General features: G+C 37.2%; 3 protein-coding genes across 3 annotated transcripts; 1 reads left to right on the forward strand and 2 right to left on the reverse strand.

The window, feature by feature from the left end:
- The first annotated feature begins 1,713 nt into the window (after positions 1-1,713).
- Positions 1,714-3,859, forward strand: LOC148695841 (uncharacterized). The gene is made up of 3 exons (XM_088696407.1): positions 1,714-2,041; positions 2,813-2,867; positions 3,356-3,859. Exons 1-3 carry the CDS (start codon positions 1,826-1,828, stop codon positions 3,673-3,675), a joined length of 591 nt encoding a protein of 196 aa, XP_088552533.1. The 5' UTR covers positions 1,714-1,825; the 3' UTR covers positions 3,676-3,859.
- A 1,490-nt stretch (positions 3,860-5,349) lies between these two features.
- On the reverse strand, positions 5,350-8,913 carry LOC148695842 (receptor-like protein EIX2). Its single transcript, XM_088696404.1, has 2 exons — positions 5,704-8,913; positions 5,350-5,570 (listed from the first exon to the last, which is right to left on the reverse strand). Exon 1 carries the CDS (start codon positions 8,416-8,418, stop codon positions 5,707-5,709), a length of 2,712 nt encoding a protein of 903 aa, XP_088552530.1. The 5' UTR covers positions 8,419-8,913; the 3' UTR covers positions 5,350-5,570; positions 5,704-5,706.
- Positions 8,914-10,047: 1,134 nt separating this feature from the next.
- On the reverse strand, positions 10,048-16,107 carry LOC137734159 (uncharacterized). The gene is made up of 2 exons (XM_068473466.2): positions 15,757-16,107; positions 10,048-15,663 (listed from the first exon to the last, which is right to left on the reverse strand). The coding sequence occupies exon 2, from the start codon at positions 15,354-15,356 to the stop codon at positions 13,458-13,460; it is 1,899 nt and encodes a 632-aa protein (XP_068329567.2). The 5' UTR covers positions 15,357-15,663; positions 15,757-16,107; the 3' UTR covers positions 10,048-13,457.
- Positions 16,108-17,980: the final 1,873 nt, after the last annotated feature.

Consider the following 17,980-nt stretch of genomic DNA (forward strand, 5'->3'; position numbering starts at 1 on the left):
AGAAGACCCAACACATAATAAAGATTTGTTTGATTATATATGTGACATCCCACATCGCCCAGGGGAGTGATCCTTAAATGTATATTCTCATCCCTACCTAGCACGAGGTCTTTTGGGAGCTCATTGGTTTCGGGTTCCATAGGAACTCTGAAGTTAAGCGAGAAGGGGGTTAGAGCAATCCCATGATGGGTGACCCACTGGGAAGTTGCTCGTGTGTTCCCAAAAACAAAACTGTGAGGGAATGGTAAGGCCTAAAGCGGACAATATCGTGATACAGTGGTGGAGCGGGCTCGAGATGTGGTGGTCCCCGGGCGGGGATGTGATAATTTGGTATCAGAGCCTAACCCTGGCCGTAGTGTGCCGTCGAGAACGTCGGGCCCCTAAGGGGGGTGGATTGTGACATCCCACATCGCTCATGGGAGTGATCCTTAAATGTATATTCCCATCCCTACCTAGCACGAGGCCTTTTGGGAGCTCACTGGCTTCGGGTTCCGTAGGAACTTCGAAGTTAAGCAAGAAGAGGGCTAGAGCAATCCCATGATGGGTGACCCACTGGGAAGTTGCTCATGAGTTCCCAAAAACAAGAAGAGGGCTAGAGCAATCCCATGATGGGTGACCCACTGGGAAGTTGCTCATGAGTTCCCAAAAACAAAACCGTGAGGGAATGGTAAGGCCTAAAGCGGACAATATCGTGCTACGGTGGTGGAGCGGGATCGGGATGTGGTGGGCCCCGGGCCGTGATGTGACAATATAGCTATGTCTAGTTACCTATAATATGGATACATTTAGTTTTATAGTGGATTTAATTTTTTGTATTTCTCGGTACATTTCGAATGTAAATATACCAAAAAGGATTATCTGATAAAGACATTTGGTTTTGTGGTACATTTGGGATTTTTTGTTCATTTGGTCTTTTGGTGCATTTGGAATTTAAACGTACCAAAAGGGTTACCTGACAATGGGCACATTTGGTTTTATGGTACATTTGAAATTTTGGTACATTTGGTTTTTCTGTATATTTGAAATCTAAATGTACCAAAAGAGTTACATAACAATAGGTACATTTGGTTTTATGGTACATTGAAATTTTGGTACATTTGGTTTCTCGGTGCATTTGAAATCTAAACGTACCAAAAGTCGATATTTTTGTTCTCAAATGTACCATAAGTTTTAAGTATATTTTTTATATATCTATACGTGAAAAAAATATGTATTGAAGACCTTTTATTGAGACATTTTTAATAGAAAGAGAATTTCTTTTTTAAATATTGATAATAAGGAAATGAGGAATTAGTTAATTAATTTTTTATTTTATTTTATTAAAAAATATCATTTAATGCGTAGAAGGGGATTCGAAATTAAATTCCTATATTATAGGTAATTAGTTGCTAAGCTACCTTGTGCCTCTATATAAATGCATTTAAATTAATGACATGGAAATTAAATAGATAAAAAATTATTGAGGTGACAATTGATCAAAGCACCTTAATCAAATCTTTAAAAGGGATGAATGTTTAATCTAATAACTATAGAAAAGATGTAGGCATTCTAATTTTTCCTAAAAAAAAACTTATATGACGCGAGTGTAACGGGTGTGCTAATTAGTATAACGCTACGTAGATACAAATTTACATATATCTTTACGTTACAGGTACAAAAATCACAATGCTAATGTAATGTAACGGTTGTATGTAGTCCTGCTTTAAGCGCATAAGCTTACACTTACAGCCAAACACTTCCAAACACACCACAAGCGTCTGTCACTCGCGCTTGTATGCAACTTAAAACCCAATAGTACTCTGAACTCCGCGGACAAATAGCGCTAATGGAAGAAGATCCAAAGCCAGCCGAGTCCACAGCCACCGAAATCCTCCCAATCCCTCCGAGCTCCGCCGAAGTCCTCCCTCCCCAGCCTCCTCCGTCTTCTCTTCCTCCCAAGTCCAAGAAGAGACCTCTTGAAAACGATGCCCATTTCTCCAACTCATCCACCCTCTACAAGATTCGCGCCGTCCTCAAAGAGGTCCGCCCTCATTTTCTCGAGGTACAGTTGAAAACCCATTTCCCAAAATTTTCATTTTGATGTGAATTTCTTGTAAATTTTGAAGATTTTTGTGATCTGGGTTTTCCTTTTATTGTTCTTTTTTTTTAAATTTTTTTTTAAATTTTAATATCAGAGGGTTTTCTTTGTATTGAATTGTGGATTTTGGGTTTGTTTGGATTCATAATTGGCATGTCTTTAACATTTCTAAAGATTTCACTTTTCTTAAAATATTAAATAAATGTATAATCTTTGTAACTCTGCTGCCTTGTACTTACATTTTAGGTGCCCTTAGTAGCTATGCATTTAAAAATTGTGTAAATAACGTTTTTGATGGAAATGGCTGTTGGTCATGCATCTAATGATTGAGTTGTTTAATATTTTCGGTGCAGAATTGTAATATTTGAACTATTAGTAATCATTTTTGGGATAAGGTGAAGAATGAAGGCAAATGATTTATGCTTTCAAGTGAATTGAGGTGTTTCTAATTTGTATCAAGTGAAGCTGTCAAAATTAGTGTTTACGTGCTGCATTTCGGATAGTGTTTGATTATCTGAGGCTGCAGACCTAGTGTAATGTGTTGAATGCATGCTATATCGTTATGTAATCTGTATGTCAATGTAATCACTTGGTTTGCAGATTTCATCTATCAAGGTTGTCAATGTAATCACTCTCAATCAATTTCTCTAAATCCTGCTGTTTTGAACTGCTTTGTTTGTTTGCTACATTGTATGAAGTATGCATGGAGTAACTTATTTTTTTGTCATCTTGAAGGTTCTCAGGACCCCTGACTTTCGAACGTGCAAGTCATCTGAAGAAATTCAAGAATGTAAGCTCATTTAGATTTTGTTTTCATCTTTTCACAGACAAATAGTTATCCCTTGAGTTGTATGCTAAAGCTGAGCTGATTTGTTAATCTTAAAATAAGCAGTTTATTAATGTGGTGGTTATGATGACATCTGACTTTCATTCATGTGCTTGGTTTATTAATCTTTGTGTAAATGATTATATCGAGTTTCACCCTTGAAACTGAGTCTCTGATAGTTTTATTGGTGGCAGCCTAATCCTAGAATACTGTTAGTGGCGTTCAGTTGACCTTTTCCTTTCTTTACGAGGAGATATCTGTCTCACTCATCTTCTTATATTGACGCATGGTTTTGTTCTGAGTTTCTTGAGCACCATATCTGCCTATTCTCCAGTTTTTGGATTCCTTTGGACACTTAAGAGTTCAAGGCTTTGTATGATGGGGCCAATTGCTTGAGATGTTGCTTAGTGATCATGAGATATGCTAATTATCGCTTATGTTGCAAATTTCAGATGTTAAACTTCTAATGGAACTATGCAAACAGATGACGGCAGAAACAGTTTCGGCAACAAGAAGTAAGAATGTGCCAGGTGAAAAGCCCCAAGATACAAAGGCTTTTGCAAAGCCATCAGAAAATAAGTTTCCAACAGGTGTATCCAGCGAAAAGCAGCGGGCTGAAGATGGTCAGACTCAAGGGACATATATTGTTGGTGGGTCTGCTTTCGGCTGGAATTTCATTACCTTTGTAGGCGAAGAACCAGTCTACTACGGAATAACAAAGGTGTCATTTCGAGCTAATGGCAGCAAAGAAACAGTTCAGACTATGGAATAACAAAGGAGTCATTTCGATTTATAACATTGCGATCAGTGGACATATTGTAACATTGTGATCGGTTTAGCATGTGATATTTTCAATGAATTGCTTTGGAATAAATTGGAAAAAAGACAGATGGTGCATGCCTTTCATTGCATTCCCCTTCTCAATGAAATTTATGTCAGTTATTTTGTTCCAGAAAGACGGGCTGTCTGAGAATTATCTTCGCTGGATATACGATACTATTATCTTGACATCAGACAAGTCGTCTGCAAGGACATCAACTTAAAACAGTTGCGGGGTGTCAAGCATGCATGCAGGCTCAGGTGCAAACCTAGACCAAGGTGAGCCATCTGCTGCCATGTTTCTTTCCATTGCAGCTCCAGTTGCAGAAGAGTCTATTAGCAATCAACAATGAGCCCCAAAATTTGGATATTCCTCTCTCTCAACATATGCTTTTGCACAAGGGTGATTCTGTGGACCCCCGACTATGAAGACAAATTCTTAGTTGTTCATAAACCGTTCTTGGGTGCCTTAAGACAATTCTCGAGTGTCCATTGAATCACCCTGTTCGTAAGAAAAGCAACTAGACAGTCAGTCTCATACAAAATCTGACAAATGTCCCTATTTCAAGCCATTTGTTGCCCCAACATACCTGGGTGTAGCCAAGTTGGCTAAAACAGTATGCTCCCCTTGAACATGCCCCCAAAGTCCGAATCCCCCTCCCCATCATTTAGATTAGATTAGAATATTGCACGAATTAGAAACGCTAGATGTAGCCCCAAACTCAAGCCCCACGATTTTGCACCAACCACTTGTTCAAATAATATTTATCTTTTTGACCATAACATTCCACCCACTGAAGCGTGCATTGACTGTCTTGCTTTCAAAGGGACTGTCCCTTTCATCCCAGGTGCATTGCATTCAAAAGGTTCATTGCATTACTTTTGAAAATTGTGGTTTTGATATACAATGAAAACTAATGAAAATGACTTGAAAACTTTGAGTTTTAACGATACAGACAAAATAAAAAGTAAAGTGAATAGTACAAAAAATTGACTTTTTAGTGTAAAAATGTGATTTTTCCGTCAAAGTGAACAGTACGAAGAGTTTTTCGTTAAAGTTCCTTATTTTTATTAGCTTAGATGGGCTCTCCACTAGGATTTCAATACCTTGGTGCATCACAAAGTCAATTTATGAAATATGCTGTCTAGTGGAATTATTGTATGTTTGGTTAATAGGCTATGATAACGAGTGTATATAACTAATGGTTATATTTTGAGAGGCCAGACAAGCATAAATAGATTGTTTTGTTGTACGTACATGATTATTAGTTTGGTTGTGGTTCTTCTTTTGATTTATTTGCCCTAAGTTATTGTGTTTCTTGGTCTTAATTTGAGGCTAACGAACATGGTTTCAAACTAACAAAATAACTGATGAACGACTGAAGATGCAGGATTTTATATAATAAATGCAAGCAACCAAAAAAAAAAAGGATCGGATATTACAACGCAGCTATACATATAGAAAAACTAGATGGTCACTGGCCGAATCTAATCTTGTCAAGATTTGGTTTTTAACGAAGATATTGAAAGACCGGTGCTGGGATGTTCTTAGGGTTAATGTATCAAATCTTGATTGAACTATATGTCTGCTTTTCTCTTTGTTGCTTGATTAATAAGTTTCTGCAAGTTTCTCAAGAAAATTTAATAATAAAATGATAACAATAAGTAAAAGGGGATTAAAGGGACCTAATTAACCCCTCAAAGATAATCTGAATTACATCATTGCAAAAACAAACACGCCCCTAAATCAATCACAACACTTTCACCAAATCATAACTTCTAATTACACTCTTCCATCTCCTTCTCCGGCTGAAGGGGAGCATGGCTTGCGAACGGTGGATGCACGAGCTGAAAATATTGAGAAAAACCACAGCATATATTAGTTACAAATTCAAAGACAATTAGACAGACCAAATTCATATTAATCATGATAGCAATGATGCCATATCATCACACTATAGTTATGTGGAAGAGTACTTACAATTTACCCATAAACAATTCTTCGTCGCCTAATCAACGCCACCCTCACATAAAGCCAGTCGTATACACAGTTCAAGAACTTGAAGTATGTGTATCTCCATGACCTGATGAACATTAAACTCCCACAAACTCCCCAAAATCCAACAACAAACCCAAGCGCCAAACTCACAAAAAATCCCGGTGTTATAAACCCATCATTGTCTTCAACTTGATCCCTGAACACGGGTGGCTCCTCTGGACTTGTTTCCTTGGGAGAGCACAACTGTTGAAGTGGAATTCCACAAAGTAGAGGATTCCCAGCAAAAGCAGAGGGTTCATAGTTTTGGAGCCTAGTCCCCATTGGTATTCTTCCAAACAAGTTGTTGTTTGACAGGTCCAACTTACCAAGGCCAGATATTTGAAAGAGACTTGTTGGAATTGTACCATGTATTTGGTTGTTTGACAAATCAAGCGAATCTAATGACTGCAACTTTCCGATGTCTGGAGTTATTTGACCTGTTAAATTGTTTCTCGACAGATTTAAAGAAACTAACCCAACAAGATCAGCAATTTCATTAGGAATCTCCCCAGTTAACTGATTGCTCGATAGATGAAGACTCTTTACAAGCCCTAGAGTACTTTTGTATTCGGACATTACGCCTTTCCATATCAAGGATGCTTCATCTACATAAACGTTGTACCAGGATAACCCCTTGTAGGTACCGCCAATCTCAAGATGGACGGTTAGATTTGCCTTTCCTATTTCTGTCCATTTAGTCAAATTGTTGAAGCATTTGGGTATACTTCCAGAGATATGGTTTATCGAGAGATCTAGAATTTGAATCTGTTTTAGATTACATAACTGCAGGGGAATGTTTCCATAAAAGTGATTAGAACGGAGGATAAGGATAGCCAACTTTGGAAGTTCAACCCCTAACCATTCAGGTATTAACCCTGATAAATTATTTTCTCCAACATCAAAGACTACGAGGCTTGTACAATTCTTCAAGGATGAAGGCATTTCTCCCACACATCTATTCTTATTCAGCATCAATGTATGAATTGAAAATAAAGAGCCCATTGTGGTAGGAATTTTCCCAAAAAGAGCATTGTTACTCAAATCAAGAAAGGCTAGATTTGCAAAATTTGTCCAGCAATTAGGAATTTGTACGTGTAAATTGTTGCTTGAGAGATCAAGATAGGTTAAATTACTAACCTTGTATGGGCACAAGAAAGAAATTAACCCTGAAAGATTATTGTTGGAGAGATCGAGCAATGACGCTTTGGAAAGGAATGAAGGGATTGGACCTTCCAATTGATTCTTACTCAAATTCACTTCAGTAAAGGAAGATGAGGGAAATTCAAATCTTGAATTGGGTATTATTCCTCTAATTTGGTTGTTGGAGAGATTTATATATACAGACTCTGTTTTTTCTGGATAATGAGACATCATTTCCCATAGCCAACTTGGAAGGATATCAGAAATTCCTGTATTAGAAATATCAAGAGACTGATAATTTTTCTGAGTTTGAAGCCATTTAGGAAAATGTGGACCCATCTTGCAAGAGCGCAAAAGTATGAATTCCAATTGGAAGGGAGGAACCCAATTAGAATTGAAGCTTAAAGCTAGTGAGTTGGAGGACAAACGCAAGAATGTTAATCTGGAGAGATTGGAGAAATGGCTTTCTGAAACCACCCCTTCCAGAGCATTCATTCCAAGGTCCAATTCTTGCAGATTACATAACTTGGAAAAAGATTGCGGAATCCCTCCTTCAATTTGGTTGCCAGAGAGATCAAGAATGGCAAGAGAGCTCAAGTTTCCTAAAACATAGGGAATTGAATCAACTAATTGGTTGTCAAAGAGACGTAGAACAACAAGAGAGCTCATGTTTCCAAAACCAAGGGGAATTGAACCAACTAATTGGTTTTTAGAGAGGCCAAGATGAACAAGAGAGCTCATGTTTCCTAAAACATGGGGAATTGAACCAACTAATTGGTTGAAAGAGAGGTCAAGATGAACAAGGCTGGCATTGTAGTTTGACAACCATACAAATATTGAAGAAGTAAGTTGGTTGGAACTGAGGTCAACATGAGCAAGAGATTTTGAAGAATTTATGTTAAAAAGAGTACTGGAATGAATAAGAGGAGAAGGAAGACCACATCCAACCAATGACAAGTTTGTAAGTTTAGGGAGAATATAAATTGCTTCCAGCCAGTCATAAGAATTACTGAGATTGCTGAAACTGAGACCCAAATAGGTTAACGATGAAAGGCGAGGGAGCCATGAATTAAGATTTTCAATACTAGCAAAGTCATTACCTCCGAGATCGAGATATTGCAAGTGGGTAAGGTTTCCAACCTGACTTGATAATCGACCACCAAGAGGAAATCCTCCATGTAAATTAAGTTTGACAACGTGGCCGGTATATTTGTCGCAGTAGACTCCTTCCCATGATGCACAACAATCTTGTTTTTGGGCTTCGCTTCCCCACGAAGAGAGGCGATTTTTGCTATCCACGACGTCTCGTTTGAAAGCAAGGAGTGCTTCCTTTTCTCTCTGTATGCACCTGATCACCTTGGGCACCTTAGCAATATCCCAGTGGCCAACTACTCCAGAAGAAATATTATTGAAATCAAGGGATAGGGAACGGTTGCAACATTGTAACAAAATTAGCACAGCAAATATTGAAGTATGAAATAGTTTGAAGCACCTAATTCCCTCGCCCTCGCCCCGCATCTCAACAACAATGAAGAAGAAAAAGTATTTAGGCTATGTTATTGGAAATTTGGAAGAAGATTGCAACACTACAAGTGTACATATATACACATATAAAGTTGCCTCTTACAAACAACTCGAGTGGCCACTTGTTCACTTGACTTTGACGTATTACTGCACCTTCTAGCTTCTCCAATGCCAAGGTATGAAAAAGAAAGTTGGGTAATGAAAAAGAAAGTCGGGTGAAATGGGTTTCAATCAATCAATATCATTACAACTTCACAAGTGGAAGAAATACATGGAATCCAACTGGAAAGGAGGAATGCAATCAGAACACTCCACAAGTCCAGACGTGTGGAAGAAACAGGTAAAAGCGACACATGTGTTATTCTTACGTGTGACTTGACTTCCCACCACACAAGTGGGCCGGGATTTCAACACACAACAATCGTGTTAAAGAGCATCCAAGTCTACAAAAAACTAAGCTTCAAGCACACCTATTTAATTTTGTCGTTGATCTCTATTTTATTTATTCAATCAGACAAATAAAAATAAAAATAAGTGTGTGAGAAGATAAAAGGATGTTGCTATTCACCCAACCAAGTTTACAACTTCCGCACTTCTTATTAATTTATGTCTTATGTGCTTTTTTAATTTATTCGATCCAATTACTAAAAATTAAGAAGAGTGTGTGAGTGATAAAAATGAACGTGTGAATTGAATCACCTGAGATAATAAAGCAATGGGAAAGGAGGATCAATTGTAGGCAAGGCAAACACAGAGTTCACACCAGAGGTACCAATCAGTAGTGGCTTTTTCTCGATCAATTATCAACATCACTGGGTTGTCTTGACTCAAATGGTCAGGCATGGAACATGTGTGAGTGGACCAACTACTTTTCTGCAAGTGGTTAGTAATATGACGATGACTCATCTCTCCAAAACATTGATAATATCTGCAAAGACTGTAGCAACAATCAACACAAATCCGCATTAAGTGTTTGATCCGTTTATGTTTTAGAAGCCTGTTTTGTACTCGTAATTCACGTTATTTGGATCACGCTAAAAAACACGAAAACCATCTTTCAACCCTGGAGAGAACAAATTCACATGTATTTTCCAAAAGGGTGTCAAAATCTGCTCAAATTTATGTAAAGCAATTAGAAAGGAGGAATCCAATTAGAACCAAAGCTTAAGGCTAGTGAGTTGGAGGAGAAAAACAAACGTCTTAATCTAGAGAGTCGCCAGAAATGACTTTCTGAAATCCCTCTTCAAATTGGTTAGTTAAATAAAAGAGAGATCTAGATAAGCAAGAGAGCTCATGTTTCCAATGACATTGGGAATTAAGCCAGTTAATTAGTTGTCAGAGAGGACAACACGAACAAGAGATTTAGAAGAATTTATGGTAATCAGAGAAGGAAGACTACATTCAGCCAATGCAAAGTTCCTAAGATCTGGAGTTTATTAGTTGCTTCCAGCCATTCATAAGCATTAATGAGATTGCTCCAACTCAAGTCCAAATATGTTAAATAAGAAATACGAGGAAGCCATGAATTGTGATTTTCAGCATTCGTAATGTCATTTACCTGTAAGATCATAATATACAACAGTGTTAGTTTTCCAACTTGACTTGGAAGTTGACCACCAAAAGAAGCATAAGAGAGATTAAGATATCTTAAACTTAAGAGAAGCAATGAAATATGGAATTTTGCTCCCAATGAAACTAATATCCCAAAGGTCCAAATACTTCAAATGCTACAACTCAATCAGTTTTAGGACTCATCGTCTTACCTCACAAATAATTGTTAGATCCTTATAAGAGTTTCCCCATTTATCTTTTCCCACAAATGGTTTTTCTTTTTCCCCTGCTCACCACTCGAACAATCACTTACATGGCTAGGAGGAATATGCTTTATGATGAGAAGATCAATCAAGAGTCTCCCAAAGCTGTGTATTACACTTTCTGGTGTTACTCTCCCTGCAATACAAGGGATGTGCAGTGTATGACGTTTGCTGATCTGCATACTTAAAGGATGTTTGTCAAGTAAATCATAAATTCAACCGCCGTTTTTTTTCCCATGATGTACTTGCCAGTCCTCAAAATATTCAGGAGAAGTAAAAGCCAGATTTATACCATAACTCTTCCCCATCCCTACTATTTTTCATCAGGCCAAAGGTGTATATTCTAGGCTTGCCAACCTGCAAATTATAATATATAAAATAAACAAATACAATAAGAAAGTACTTAGAAAAAGGATACCAAAAAGATGGAACAAAATTCTGTAAGCATTAAGGTCTTGATAAAGTGCACGCCCTTTACTTGTGCAGTATTCTAGAGCCTGTGCAAGATGTAACACAACCCTTAATCGAATTGCCCATTTCATAGGCTGCACATTCCTTGAAGATTCAAGAAGGTAATAAAGTTATATTCCACATAACACTAGCACAGTACTCATTAGCGGAAACATCCATGCAACTGACAAGATAATTAGCAAAATTCGAGAAGATGCTATAACTGAAATAAGACCGCGTAGTTGTCAAACGTGAACCTGTGCTATAAACAAAAATGATTATCAGCAAATGTTTCTAACACCCAAAAGGGGGGATCCAGTAAAAACCCTGCAACCATTGTCTCAATGTAGATCCCCACACCAACACCTCTTAAGCAATATTAGGTGACGATGGAATTCAGGGAAAAGAAGTGATAAATTATACCAGACGAGAGTAATTTATATTTTGGAAGTTCGAAAATAAATGTGATGCCCAATATCCTAGTATGTCCTTTCCAAAAGAAAAGCCAAAGTTAAATGACCAGTGAGACAAAGTGAAACTATTAAGCAGAGGCAATTTTAAGACCAAATGGATCTTATATCCAACAATTAAAATATGAGTACAGATTCGAACACGCCCAAGGCTGTGTATTACACTTTCTGGTGTTACTCTCCCTGCAATACATGGGATATGCGGTGTATAATATTTGCTGAACTGCATACTTAAAGGATGTTTGTCAAGTAAATCATAAATTCGAACACGCCACTTTTTTTTCCATGATGTACTTACCAGGCCTCAAAATATTCAGGAGAAGTAAATGCCAGATGATGTACTGAACCTTGAGAAGAGAGACATTTATATCTTGGAAGTTCTAAGATAAATGTGATGCCTAATATCCTAGTATGTCCTTTCTGAATGAGAACCCAAAGTTAAATGATCTGTGAGACAAAGTAAAACTATTAAGCAGAGGCAATTATAAGACCAAGTGGATCCGATATCCAACAATTAAAATATGAATACAAGATAGATAGTAACCAAAAACCTCGTATACGTATAAGGAGTAAGCCTTGCAATGAAAAAGATGTTTTACAAGTGTTTCATTGGGCATATATTCTGCCACAAGCAACCACTCATCACCTTCGCAACAACTGAGTAAATTGATCAATCTATAAAAAAACATACCACGAGTCAAGGATATTAAATTAAGTAATCATTCTTGTATTAATTTACTTGTGAAGATTTTTCCACAATTTTTCTAAATCCCACCGCCAACGGTGTTGGAGTTTATTGGTGGGATTTGAATTGAATTTTGTTGTGTGGATTGAACGGGAATGGGGCCAACGGCCAACACAAGGCGAGACTTTCAATCATTTGCTAACTTTTCGACTAATAAGGTGCACCGGGGTACAATTTAGTATTTAATCTCGATTTGACCTTACTATAAAATAAAGTTTGTTCAGACCCAAGCTAAGTATATGATAAAGATGAATGTGATTTTACCTAACTATATCAACAGTGTGTTCGTTAAGCACCATATATACTCAAATTAAATCATAAACAGAAAAGAACTACATTGTATGGATTTGTTCTACGCAAAACGAAAAATCCCTTACCTACCTTTTTTGGGGATAGTATCCCAACATGTACACAGCCTTCACCTTTGTTTGTACATGAACTGCACCTGCTTCCCTAACAACGACCAGACACTATATAAGAATTGAGAAATGTATTTATACAGAAACGATAACAGAGCTAAAAACACTGAAACAAACAGAAACAGGCACAAAACAATGAATAATAAAGCCAAAGGCAGAGCAAAGCTCACCTTGATTGAGAAATTTCGGTCAATGTCATTAGGATCCATTTCGGTCTCTCTGAGATCCCAATCAACATCAGAGTGAAAGCCACTAAGGTTATTCCACTTTTAGTTTGGGACACAAAGAGCAGCTCTTACTATTGTTTTTCCCCAAATTAAATGTTCAGAATTTTTTTACACTTGTTAATATATGTTATATAGGACAATACATATAAGACCAGCTCTTACTATTGTTTTTCCCCAAATTAAATGTTCAGAATTTTTTTACACTTGTTAATATATGTTATATAGGACAATACATATAAGTTGCCATCAAATCTAAGTACGAATGCGTGTGAGAGAGAAGTGAGTGCTAGGTTTGTGAGCATTGACAACCATGACAAGTGAGGGTGGGAGAAGAATGGAATGGAAACTGTGTGAGGGTAAGACAGCAAGTTTGAAAAGAAATTGTCAAAACTTAATCAGAATCCTAGTCATTAAAACGATCTTAAAAATACAAACAAACAAGCACACTCTACGTATGTAAGTTGCTTGCAAGCCCATTGGTTACCGGAGTTGCCTCACGCAACATATGGCTAAATTCATCTTGTGCCTGTATTGGAGAGGAGCGCGATATATTGTAGAAGCATATGGAGTTTCCATGTGTGAAATGTTTATACTGTTATAGTAAGACATTACTCAAATCTAGATAGAGACAAATCATTGTTTGCATATAAATGTGTTCATTGTCATTCTTTTTTTTAGCTAACTCCACTCAAAGAACTCTCAATACTTAACATAAAACACAAAAAAATTCCTGCAAAATTTGTGTATAGGCAATCTACTTCTAGAAACAGATTCCCAATACAAAACAAGGAAAAACACAAATGATGATACAAATAACCCCTGCTCTAGACAGTTTCTTTCGGTTTTCTATAAAGATTGTTGTAAACGGCAACGACTAGTATACAAATAAGATAAGAATTGCATTCTTACTACTGAGTTCTGACTTTCTTCAACCTGTACATGAGGGACTCAATAGATTTTTGTAAGCTTGTGCTATCTCTCCGTGCTACTTCCTGAGATGCGAGGTGTAAACTTTGAATCCCGCGACCCAAACTGGCGATTGATGGAGCTGCAGGTAGTGATTCAGCAGCACATTCAATCCCATCTCCATACGCAACCAGACCGGCACAAGTTGCAATACTACATCCAAATGTAGCCCACGGTAGGACACCAATTTTTTGGATATGCCGTTTCCTCATTATTTGATAGAATGCTGTTCTCATGGCTGAAAAGCTAGTCTTCTCCGCAGCAGCTATAACACTATGGGCAGCGGCTCGGATCTTCTCAGCAGAAGCAGTTGCTTTCAGTATAGTTGTTGATTTGACACCTGGAGCCACCACTTTTGAGGGGCCAAGAGTTTTACTAAGAACAAATCCCAATGTCTTATGGGTTTGACTTAGAAAGAGTTTGAGTGAAGCTGGGACTTTAAACGTCACCACTTTCATCAAGGTTGAAGCAGGAACTTTGAGTGTCGCGGCCTTAGAGAGTGAAGATGCTCCTAAAACTGCTGTTGCCCCGGCCCCTACTGCCACCAAAGGTTTATCAGTTAGTAGTCGTTTCCTGTCAGTGTCATTTGACATTTCCCCCTCACCTTCGCAATTATTAACAAGCTCTCCGACCATATCCTTGACCTCTAAAGGGACAGGAGTGTTCCAGTGTTTTCTAAGACCTGCTAAGCCACTAGCATCCACTACTGCCACTATGGTCTTGAACTTCTTTGTTTGGCCACGAAGAGCCTCTACCAGCAGAGCATGTGACTTGTCCTCAACTGGAAGATCAGAAAATTCAACCTTATTTAAATTCGAATCCCTTATTTTATTAAAGGGAAGCCGACCAGCATTATTCAGAGAAATTCTCAGCCCCTCGACTGCAATCCGAAAGGCATAGACTTCAGACATAACACTGGTATCTACAGCTTCCCCTCCGTTCACATCGTAAAACATCTTTTGCGCATAAGCTAAAGCCTTTCCCATTGCTGGGAGATCAGAAAAGATATTATGTAGATCCAAAAGAAATGGATAAATCGACTGAGCAAACTGTGGGGCCTCATAATTGGATTGTAGCTGGATTTCTTTAGGCGCCACCACAGAAACAGAAGTTGATGGATTTAGCCTCGATATTGATAAATCAATATATGGGGATAATAACTTAACCATCTGTGACTGTATTTCATTGGTTATGTATAGCCTCCTTGAACTCGATGAAGCAACTGAACCCACTTTCTGCGGAACCAAACTACTAACTAAACCTTGGAACTTGCTCACTGTTTCAAGTTCACCCGGGGTATTCTCCACACCAGAACTTTTTACAAATGGCAATTCAAGCACCAAGAATGATGATCCAACCTCCTGAGCTACCCTCTTGGCTGCCAAAAAATGTCCATGAAAACCAACCCCAAAAATCTTTTGTAAAACCAAGTTTCCTGCAATATCTTCATACCTCTCCTTATTAACCTTCTCCAAAAAACATCGTTTGAGAACTCCTAACGATGAAGTGGGAAATGAGTAGTCAAAACCATCACTCAAGACACTTTCTTCTGATTGAATTTCAGTCAGAGTTGAATGACCCACCTGGGCAACGACAGCATCAGGTCTAATCTCCCTAATTAGACAATCAACATCCGATGCTGACCACTCTGATAAACTTTGAGCAGAAAGTATGTATATTACAGATTGAGTTTCAGGCTCCCTTACCGCGTAAACAAACTGTTTCGTGCGTTCAGGTATTCGGAGTTTGCGCACTAATTCATTCGATATTGTCAAGTCATCCGATTTCAGTACCGAAAAGGGCCAAATATTTCGTAGGTTCAAAACAAATGCAAGTGCCATTACAATAGCACTAACCCTTCCTAATTTCGGAGACCGCAATCCTCCTAACTCAACTCAATAAGTAACACTCTAATTCTTTCTTAGCCAAAACTAAGCCGAAAATCTTCAAACTCATAACCCCACATAGAAAATAACTCCAAATCCTCAGTTCCAAACTGAATTTCCAATTCCCACCTAATTTTCCGAGCATCCAAACAGAGCACACCCAAAAAACCCAAACCACGCAGAATTCAATACGATTCGATATTACCCGGACGAGGGAGTTCAACGAACATTACACGAACATTTCAATGCGATCAAGGGAACCCTAAACAGAAAAATCAAAATTATCTCATTAATTACCATAATCAAAAGTACTTTTTCCAGAAATCGGTAGTTAATTCGTCCTCCTTATAAGTACCTGATTGATGGGTCGATTTCTGCATCCGAAATTATATCCTTTCTCTTTGGATGACAATCATCTACAACGCCAGGACTTCGGAGATCAGATACTTGCACCTGAGGGCTCGGCGTAACTGAAATCAACAAAAACTGCAGGACCCAGATTCCAAAAACCCGAAACCCAGAAATCAAAAGCTTCCCGATTGACCCAAATTAACAATCCTTATTCTGCGTTCTCTACTCTGCGGATTGAGCCAATCTAACATCCTTCTGTCGCTCTGACGGAAGCCTTTGAAATATCTCAGAACTGTGGGAGTGAACGAAAGAATCTTGAAGGTTGTGGTATTTTCGTAATATAATTTTAGGACTCATGAATTCATTTACGGCCCAAAATTAAAAATACTTTTTTAGGGCCATGAAACTGTGCATTTATTTGGGCCACAAAACAAAGCCCGTAATCAGCAACCGCAAATTGACTTGTCAGCTCCGCATTAAAAAGCAAGTGACCATCAATTAGAGTAGTGAAGATGAGTGTTGTTCTTACACTATGGCGTGAATTCGAATCCCGTCAGCTTTTTAATTTAGTATCTAATCTAATCAATTTATCATTTAACCAAAAAAAAAAAAATCTGAACAAAAAAATTTCTAATCTGAAAATTTGAAAAACTAGAATAGAAATTGGAATAAATTTATTTTGATTAAAAAAATTCTGAAAATTCCAAATTATTATGGTCATTTACTTCTTCTTTTTTTTTTTTTTTTTTTTGTCAATATTATAGTTATTTACTAAAATTATTTTCTTTGTAATCAACTTTTGTATTTTATTGTTAGTTAATACATTTTACGGTATACATTGTGTTCATTGCCATACACTTGTATATTAAAATGAATAAATATAGATAAATGTATATCAAGTTCGAGAATATTCAAAAACTTGTAAATTATATGAAATTCCACATTATATTTCAAGTTTTTTTTTAATTAACTCTGATTTTGAAAATTATAAATATTGTAATTTAGAAAATTGTGCTCCAATTCGATTCAATTCCAAAAATTTTGTATGAAAATTGAAAACTTCTTTTTAAAATCATCTCCTAATTCCTAAAAAGGAGGATGCGGACTAAAGTGAAGAACCACAAACATTAGCAGGCAAACTTGAAACTAAATTTTTCGTTAGTGGGAAGTTGGCCATCTCATCACTCATCCACGGCCCAATTGAAAAATAAACAATAAGAACTACCATGGATCACCACTTCAGGTTAACAACAAGAAGCTTTTCTGTGAAAGCTTCTGAGAAAAGTTTGGATAATCTTGAAAACTTCCAATGTCCTTAAAAGAATCCTCTAATATCCTAGTGGATAGAGTGTTGCGTTTCTAACCATGCATCTGGGGTTCGAAACTCTTCCCTACTCTAAATTATTATAATAATTTCGAAATCTCCCCGCTCGCCCTAATTATAGTGAAAAACTTAAAAAATGAGGTAAGTAAACGATATGTAGCTCGAGTAGTTAAGGACATTTATCTCTACATGACCTACACATAAGGTCTTTTGTTCGATTTCTCCTTCCCTCAGTGTTGCTTATGTGAAGAAAAATGAATTGAGAAAGGAATCTCATACTTTATACTTGTTTCCAAATGTTCCGAGTGTTCTATTACCATGAAATTACAACTGCTAGTAAGGTCATTTTGGAAAGCTTAAATTGTGCACCGACGGGCTAACTGCTTAGGTCAATTGAGTTTAGAGAGGAAGATGGACACTTTTATCCGTTGTAATCTTGACCTCTAGATAGATGCCTTCTAAATTATTTGATGGTGATTAATTAACACTAATAATCTTTTTGTTAGGAACTGCTTTAGGTTCGATTCAACTTCGTCGTACAAAATTCTCTTTTTATTTTTATTTTTTTAATACAATTATATTTCTACTCTAAACTACTCTAAGAAACAAAAAGAAGATTGAACTCAATACGCAAAAGTATGCCCTAGTTATTAAGGCAATCAACCACCCACTTTTTTGGTTCATTGTCTATAAGATTAGGTCGTATCCCTCTTTCATTTGACCATTTGGGAAAGTAACTCTCTTATTGTCTAAAATATGGACACTAGGTAAGAAATAAAAAAGACATGGTTACCAATAAATAGCAAGTACAACTTCCTAGTCCAAACCAACATTTGTTTCATTCTTTAAAATATTACACAAATAATTCCTTTGTTCTATTTGTTTCTTTTAAATTCAGCAAATA

Source organism: Pyrus communis, chromosome 7 (assembly GCF_041283825.1).
Source record: "Pyrus communis isolate YQ-2024b chromosome 7, ASM4128382v1, whole genome shotgun sequence".
NCBI lineage: Eukaryota > Viridiplantae > Streptophyta > Magnoliopsida > Rosales > Rosaceae > Pyrus > Pyrus communis.

Excerpts from the sequence above, each read along its gene's own strand:
- LOC148695841 (XM_088696407.1), top strand. The coding sequence starts at position 1,826 with ATGGAAGAAGATCCAAAGCCAGCCGAGTCCACAGCCACCGAAATCCTC. Across the intron at positions 2,042-2,812 it reads TCCGCCCTCATTTTCTCGAG|GTTCTCAGGACCCCTGACTT; the intron begins GTACAGTTGAAA and ends GTCATCTTGAAG. Across the intron at positions 2,868-3,355 it reads ATCTGAAGAAATTCAAGAAT|ATGTTAAACTTCTAATGGAA; the intron begins GTAAGCTCATTT and ends TGCAAATTTCAG.
- LOC137734159 (XM_068473466.2), bottom strand. The coding sequence starts at position 15,356 with ATGGCACTTGCATTTGTTTTGAACCTACGAAATATTTGGCCCTTTTCG.
- LOC148695842 (XM_088696404.1), bottom strand. The coding sequence starts at position 8,418 with ATGCGGGGCGAGGGCGAGGGAATTAGGTGCTTCAAACTATTTCATACT.